Here is an 8,675-nt window from a genome sequence, read left to right as displayed (position 1 = left end):
GTTAGGCTTTGCCATCTGGTGTGATGACTAGATTTCCTAGTGTGTCTTGCAGGGGCCCCACATTACCCGGTACCTTCTTTTACTTTGTTGCTTCAACTAGACATCTCAAAACAGCCTGTCTTAGCCTCATCTTCCAGAAGATGAATTCTTTAGGGTCAGAGTCTTTTTCATTCTATGACTACCTACATCACTGGGGGCCTGCTAGTATATAGATTTATTATTAAAAGGCTGAAGTATGCATAGCAAATAGAAAGGCCAAATTTACTTCAAATACAACTTTTCTCTCCAAGGAAGATAAATTTATCTGGCTAGATAGTGGGAAGTGCTAAAATGCTCTGTTGGAGAATTTGTATTTTATTACTTTTTGCTGTGACTAAGTACTCTTCACTAGCAGCAACTGAAAGGAAAAAGACTGCTTATTTAAAAACATAAATATTTTTAAAACACTGTTCAAGTAGCCAAGGACCTGAGATGCATATATTTGTAGTTAGCACAAATCAAACCTGTAAGCACTGTTTTGATTCCTGTTTGCACTTACCAATTTTCTGTAACAGTTGTTCTGGCTTACAGATTATTATAGGTAAAAATTGAATGTATGGCCAGAAAATGTTCTGTATTTTTAATTTTGTTCTATGCTGTATTCTCATTTCCTGAGTACAGCATCCACCGAGGTGTTAAGATAAAGCACAAACTGGAGCAAGCTGGGATCACTCTTGCTTTATTGATTATTTGGCTTGAGAAGGAAATGAATTGAAAGGAACAGAATAATTTAGCTTGACTGTCATTTTTCTTGTAAAATAGAGCTTCTAGGAGTAAGGAAGAGGACCCACCCTCTATATTAACAGTTTTTCAGGGATTGAAGCAGGGTGAAAGAGAATCATACTTGGGTCTAGGCAAACACTCACTTGGAGTGGCTTCAAAAGGAGACAGGGAGCTACGACTGGGGAATATGAATCAGCGGTTACATTGGAACTGCTATGTCTGTATGGTTCCAGAGCGATACAAGTGAGGTAAATCACCTCAGCTTTGATCTTGGATGAAGCAGGGTTAAAGTTTGAGTGGTTTTGCTACACATCTACTGCTACAGGTCCATGTACACATAACAGGTACAACGTATCAGCTGCTCAACCTGCTCCTAAGCAGCAACTTCCCCTCCCCTTTTGAAGCTGCTGCAAGTTTCTTTTTGTCCACAGCCTTTGGCAGCTAATTTTACCATGTGCCTAACAGGTGTAAGAGAATCTGGCAAAAAAAATTTCAGATGTATACATATAAAATACAAGTAATATACTGCAAATTCCACATAAGAATCTGTTTCATTCGGATTGTTCTTTCAGTCTGAGGGGATTCCAACACTTCTAAGGGGTCAAGGCTTGATTTTATTCTTGAATTATGCACTATAAAATGTGGATATTTTTTCCTTAAAACGGGCTGTAAGATTCTTGGGAACCACTATCATCTAATAGAGTCATAACTGAAGAAGCTTGCTTAACAGATGCAGCATGTGGTATCTAGGCCACAAGGAACACAACTTCTTAACAGAAAGGAGACACGATGGGCTCTTACTATGCAAAGGACTGGACATCCTCCTAGAGTTAAAAACAAACAAAAGCAAAGTGTCCTCCTCTCAGCTCCAGATATTGCAGAGGAGCTAAAATTTGCTGCCACTGCCAGTCCAAAAATTCCCTTGGGATAAACAACAGGTCTCTGACATAAAGCAGACAGTTATAGTTCCTGCATTGACTGACTCCAGTATACCACAGCAGAGTAAGGCAAAGAAAGGATATGTCAGGATAAAGCAGATTCCACTTTACTTTAGTAATATGCAATCAGGGTATGGCCCCTTATGGGCCATTACCAGTTGTCAGACTAGAACAGATTCTAGGCTTCTCTAACTTATATCAGTGCTGGAGAAAATTAAGGATCAGGAAGCCACAACCATCACCTTGACAACACACCTCTCCACAGTCCCTGCTCTGAAAAGATCCACTATTACTGATTTCGCTTCTGTTGTCCCCAGTCTCTGGCCTGGCCTAATTTTTAATTAAGTGTTAAGTGACATGTGGGGAGAGAGAGGCTAGACTACATATAACTCACTGCTTAGATCATTATAAGAACAGCAGGAGTTTGAACATGTTCCTGGCACGTGGATGTAACAAAGACCTATAAATTACTCCTTTTACCTTTGTTAGTCCATATTTCTTTTGAGGAAAAGAAACTAGGATTGAATTACTAGTATTATTATTATTATTATTATTACTGATGCTGAGCTGGAAGGTGAGCACTACTGCTGCTGTATATTTAGATCTGTCAAAATTAAATTTATCAAAAAACCTATGGAATAGAGACTGCATTTACAACAAATCATTCAGCTTTCCTTACTTGAAAAAATAAATCCTTTCCCATACTTTGCATTATATATACCCTTACCTTACTGTTTTTAGTGTTTTTGCTTTCTTTAAGGGCTTGTCCTCCTGGAAGCTGTAATCAACAGAGCGTCTTCCCCGAAAGTGGTATGAAAATGCATTAAACTGTCCTCTAGTTCTACAATCTGAAATTAGACAAAGTGCATATTAGAAACAAAACTAGCAAAAGATGATAAAATAAATCTGAAATGGTTATCTTTCAAGAGTAGCATAAAATGAATCTTTGACCACTTCTCCAATATTTTTTCTGCTTGAAAGTTGTTGTTTTTTGAATAGTCTGTTTTTTGGGAAGGGGACTTTTAAAAGTTTTTACCTTATAGAACAATAACATTTCTCCTTTTATGATATCTACCTTTTCCATAATTAATAGAATACCACTATGAATCATTCAGAACGATGTATGGTTTCTGAAGGTTGTAATTTTGTCAACAGCATAGTTCTATTCCGAAAAGAGACTAAGTAAAAAGGCACTCATCAGATCTTCTAACTGTGGGGATTCAGTTAAAAAAACTGTTTTTACTACTTTTTAATTCAGTTAGTATATCTTACCTAAGGGAGATAGAAGGGGTCAGAGTGAATTGTATAGTAATATCACTTTAGCAAAAACTTGTGAAATCATCATTCTGTTTACTAATAATGCAAGACAAAGGTTTTCAAATCCCAGATTTTAGTTGCCTAACTGGGTGCTCAAAAAAGCAAAATCTATTTACTGGCAGTTTCCTAGCTAAAATGGACCATTTCCTGTATTTGAAGTATCTTTAGAGTAGGGGCAGGCAAAGTCTGGCCCATGGGCTGAATCCAGCCAGCAATGAACTCCATTTTCCAGCAGCCCCTGCCTGTGTAGCTGGGGCCAGCTGACATGGAGACCCCAGCAGCAGTCACACTGTGATAGTGCGAGAGTGGGGTTTCTGTGGAGACTGGCCCCAGCAGCTCTAGCGGGCAGCAGCAGTGCCAGTCCCTTCCTGGTGGGGGCACTGAGGGGGGTATCCTGCAGGTGGAAGTGGAGTATGATCAGCTGCTGCTGCCTGTGCAGGGTGGGCAGCGGCGCCACTGTGAGGGGTGGCTATGGGGAATTATGGGGTGGCCCGAGCCCCTTCCCTGGCACCACCCTTGCTGGCAAGGTGCGCCAGAAGGCAGGGAGCTGCTCTAGAGCCCGGCCCTGGCAGTGACAGCATAGTCCAGAGCCAGGGCAGAGCCATGATCTGCAGCCTGCATGCTCCAGGTAGGGATGTGTAGGCAGATCACGGCTTTCCCCTGGCTCCAGACCACACCATGATCACTGCAAGGAGCCGTTGCAAAGCCACGATCTGCTGCCTGCATGCCTGTGCCTGGGGCGTGCAGGGTATAGATCATGGCTCTGCCTTGGCTCTGGACCACATGCAAGATCCCAGCTGAACTCTGGAGCAGCCCTGCACTCTGCTGCATGCCCTGCCAGTCCTGTTGGGGCCAGCCTCCACAGAAACCCTGGCCTTGCACTGTCAGTGTGGCTACTGCTCAGGTCTCCATGGAAACCTGTCCCAGCCATGCAGGCATGAGCTGCTGGGAAATGGAGTCTGGTTGCTGACTGGATCTACCATTTTGCCCACCCCTGCTCTAAAGCTATATGGAAATAGCAACTCCCGTGCATGTATTTCTTAATTCTTATCCTGCATTCCACCATGTTTATAATTAGCATGGGACTGCCCAAAGACTTTAGAAGCACATAAAGGATTTATCTTATCTAGAATAGATTATGGAGGATGTCATTCCCAAAGAGGACATTATAAGATCTAACTTTCTAAACTAGTCTGCCTGACGCCATAGTTATCACATGAACAGGTTAATTCATGATGCCAGACTGTAAACAGGCCACAATCTCTGAAAATTGTTCCCCTGTTCCAACAAATCAGAACTACATTTTTCAAGTTTTTGAATGTCTAACTTTCAGTGCAAAACCTGTTCGTTACCCAGGCTTTCAAATACCCAGCCTACTTAATTTGCGTTCAGCTACCAAGTGGAATTCACTTCAGGTTTATGCCTCCAGCTTCAGCACTCTTATGTGTTCACAGCTTGAGATGGATGCGACACAGCGAACACTACAGAACAAATTTAACTAGAAAGACGAGCAGATGAAAAAATATGATCAATAAAAATTAATAAAAAATTAAGTTATACAGGGACAACCTCATGGTGCAACTTCCTACAGATGCGTAGGTCTGCAGAAGTAAAGGAAACAAGGAGATCTGCAAAGTAAGCACCCTGGACTTCAGAACAGCAGACTTCAGCTCACTCACAACTGATAGGCAGGATCCCCTGGGAGGCCAGTCTCATGGGGAAAGGAGTCCAGGAGAGCTGACTTTAGTTTAAAGAAACCTTACTCAGGGTACAGGAACAAACCATACTGATGTGGCAGAAGACCTGCTTGATTTAGCAGGGAACTCTTCAGTGAGCTAAAACACAAAAAGGAAGCTCACAAGGAGTGGAAACTTGGACAAATGATTAGGGAGGAGTATAAGTATAGTTCAGGCACACCGGGATGAAGTTAGGAAGGCCAAAGTGCAATTAGAGGTAAAGCTAGCAAGGGATGTGAAGGGTAACAAGAAGGGTTTCTATAAGTATGTCAGCAATAAGAGAAAATCAGGGAAATTGTGGGTCCTTTACTAAACTGGGGAGACAATCTAGAGACAGATAATGTAAAAAGGGCTGAAGTACTCGACGCCTTATTCACCTCATTCTTTACAGGAAAGGTCAGCTCCCAGATTACTGCATCTGACAGAACATGTTAGGGAGGAGGTGAGCAGCCAACAGTGGTAAAAGAACAGGTTTGGGACTATTTAGAAAAGCTGAATGTATCCATGGGGCTGAGGCAGTTGGCCAATGCGACTGCAGAGCCACTGGCCATTATTTTAGAAAACTCATGGCGATTGGGAGAGGTTCCAGACGATTTGAAAAGGGCAAATATAGTGGCCATTTTTAAGAAAGGGAAGGAGGAGGATGTGGGGACCTACAGACTGGTCAGCCTCACCTCAGTTCCTGGAAAAATGATGGAACAGGTCCTCAAGGAATCCATTTCTAATCACTTGGAGAAGAAGGTGGTTAGGAACAGTCAGCATGGATTCACCAAGGGTAAGTCATGCCTGACTTATGTGATTGCCCTCTATGATGAGATGACTGACTCTGTGGGAAGAGCAGTAGATGTGATATACCTTGATTTAAGCAAGACTTTTAATATGGTCCCCCACAACATTCTCGCAAGCGAGCTAAGAAAGTATGGGTTGAATTAATGGACTGTAAGGGAGACAAAAACTGGCTAGATCATTGGGCTCAGAGGGTAGTAGTCAATAGCTTAAGGTCTAGTTGGCACCTGGTACCAAGTGGAGTGTCCCAGGGATCAGTGCTGGGGCCAGTTTTGTTCAGTATCTTCATCAATGTCCTGGAAGATGGGTTGGAGTGCACCCTCAACAAGTTTGCAGATGACACCAAGCTGGGGGGAGTAGTAGGTACAGTGGAGGGTAGGGCTAGGATTCAGAGAGAACATGACAAAATAGAGGATTGGACCAAAAGAAATCTCATGAGGTTCAATAAGGACAAATGCAAAGCCCTGCACTTAGGATGGAACAATCCCATGCACCAGTACAGCTGGGGACCAACAGGCTAAGCAACAGCTCTGTACAAAAGGACCTGGAGGGTTAAAACAGAAAATAAGCTGAATATAAGCCAATAGTATGCCCTTGTTGCAAAGAGGGCTAAAGTCATCCTGGGCTGCATTAGTAGGAGCATTGCCAGCAGATCGAGGGAAGAGACTCTTCCCCCTGTATTCAGTACTGGTGAAGCCACATCTGGAGTACTGTGTCCAGTTTTGGGTCCACCACTACAGAAAGCTTGTGGACAAGTTGGACAGTCCAGCAGAGGACAACAAAGATGGTTAGGGGACACACAACTTCTGATGAGGCTGAGGGAACTGGGTTTATTTAATATGGAGAAGATAACAGAACATGAAGCAGTGGTCTCAAGATGCAGCAAGGGAAGTTTAAGTTAGATCTTAGGAAAAAACTTTTCACTATGAGAGTACTAAAACACTGGAGCAGGTTACCCAGAGAGGTTGTGGAATCCTTGTCCTTGAAGGTTTTTAAGACCCAGCAACACAAAGCCTTGGCTAAGGTGATCTAGTTGGAGATAGACCTATTCTGAGCAGGGGGTTGTACTAGATGACCTGCTGAGGTCTCTTCCAACACTAATTTTCTATGATTCTGTGAATTAGGGTCAGTCCTGTAATGTTTTATAAAGTTGATGGACAACACTTTCTGTACTTGCTGAAGCCCTTTTGGTCCATGACAGGGGCCAGCAACCAACAGTAGCCATAGCCGTTTTATCCAGCCTGCATCCACGGGGCTAAGCTGGTAGCAAAATTCAGACACTGCTACTACTGCTTTCCCCATGGCTGCACAGGGAAAGCACCCACCACTACTGCTTTTCCCCACAGCGGCACATAGAGAGTGTCCACAGCTATCATTTGTCTCCGTCACTGGTGGCAGAATCCCTCAAATCGAAGTTGATCTGTACCATGTTTTATTGATGGGTCTTACTGTGACTTAAGAGTCTAATCCTTCAGCCACAGACCCACATAAGTTTCAGGTCTCTCTGCAGGGGAAAGTAAGTCATAAGATAGGCTTTCTCTCCTTTTCCTTCCTCTGTTCTCTCTTCTCTGCCTTGAGATTGTCCCCATGGAGGCAGGGGAAGGCAACTACTGCCAAAGCCCCTGCTGCTGAGGGGGAAAGTGCCAGCTGCGGACACTCTCCCCACCCCAACATGGACTTCTTCCCCAGATTTGAACTGGGAAAAATTGTTTCCTATGTCTCCCAGCTATAAAAGTTTTCCCAATAAAAGGTATTGCCTCACTTCACAAATCTTGCTTCTATCACATCACTGGACTGTCTTGAATACAATACCACTATTAAAAGCCTTGAAATGAGGAGAGCTAATCAGCATAGGGAGATATTCTAAGTCTTGACAATGAGGGGAGACAGGAGTCCTGAAACTGTATCCCTGTCATTTTCAGGGCTTCTAGAACTTTTGACAGCTGCTTCACCCCTTCACCATTTTTGGCACTAATTATGAAACAGCGTGAAACAGAGTTCAAGTGCATTACAAAGTAGACGGTGGTGCTCAAAGATACTATAGATTTGAGTAGTTTATGCATGTAGGTGTTATGTTTATATCAAATATCAGTTATCTGCAGTAGGCAGAAACATGGAACTGTCATTGTATTATACAGCTAAGTAAACTATGCACTTTTTAATGCATGGAAGTAGAGCACACTGCACACAGAAAATCTGAATACTCACAGCCCAGAGTGAAAGGAAATGAATTAAGATCTTTTTCTAAACCAATGAGTTTAATTTCAACTGCTCTTCTCATATCTTGTATGTGTCCTGCTTTTTATTTTGAGTGTGAGTGTTGAGGATAGGGAAAAACAAGAAAAGCTTGGCTTCCTGGATTAGTGGTTAAAGAAGGATTGAAATCCAGGTCTTTGAACCAGAACCCAAGTCTGAAGAACAAGTTCTGTAGATTTCTCAAATGAATAAAAGCACCAAAGCTTCACTTAAATCAATTTTCAGTCAAGGATGAACTTCTTCCACTCCCCAAATTCTAAACAGTGGGAAAGGAGTGCTAAAGAGTTCAAGGAAAGTTTTTTTCTGGTATGGTTTCCAATACTGACACATGAAAAAGACAGTACAAATTTCATTGCCCCCGACAGGCAGATCTTGAACATGCCTAAATACCTGTTGGATAATCTGGAAAGATTCCAGGTACCAGTAAGCAAAGTTAGCTGACGTACATGTAAAGCTAAGGATTCATGTAGACAAATCACACTTGATCCCCAAATGCAAATCCAGAAGGGCATGATCTGTGTCAGTCAGTCTAATATTTGTAGATGTTCTTGGCTGTCTAGAGCTTGGCTTCAAGCTCCTACTAAAACTTGACAAAAATAATTGAGAAATTCAGGTGCTGTAGGTATGGGAGGCATGAAGCAGAATAAAGTAGTAATAGGTATTGGTATCTTGTAATTTGTAAAACCAAAAAACCAAAAAAACTAAAAACCAAAGGACCCCAAAATATGTGAGTGTAGAGTTAAGATCTATGTTAAATATCTTTTGCATAGTTGCACAGTAAATCTGTGGGGAGGAAGGGGCATGGGGCTGGGGAGCAATTGAGGCCCCCACAGTGAGGGAGGGAGTGGGGCAAGGGCAGGCTCTGCCCAGCTAAAGCAAT

The 8,675-nt window shown here is 42.6% G+C and overlaps 1 protein-coding gene across 1 annotated transcript in view; it reads right to left on the bottom strand.

Annotated features, from left to right (window-relative positions):
• The window catches only part of PXDN (peroxidasin), an 80,355-nt gene that overhangs the window by 7,870 nt on the left and 63,810 nt on the right, over window positions 1-8,675 (bottom strand). Inside the window, exon 18 of the mRNA XM_019538147.1 lies at window positions 2,428-2,548. Within this exon, the coding sequence (XP_019393692.1) occupies window positions 2,428-2,548 (121 nt within the window). The remainder of the gene's footprint in view (window positions 1-2,427; window positions 2,549-8,675) is intronic.

Source organism: Crocodylus porosus, unplaced genomic scaffold (assembly GCF_001723895.1).
Source record: "Crocodylus porosus isolate Cpor-Errol unplaced genomic scaffold, CroPor_comp1, whole genome shotgun sequence".
Lineage (NCBI taxonomy): Eukaryota > Metazoa > Chordata > Crocodylia > Crocodylidae > Crocodylus > Crocodylus porosus.
Note: the sequence above shows the minus strand (reverse complement) of the source record. Positions and strands in the feature narration are given on the sequence as shown.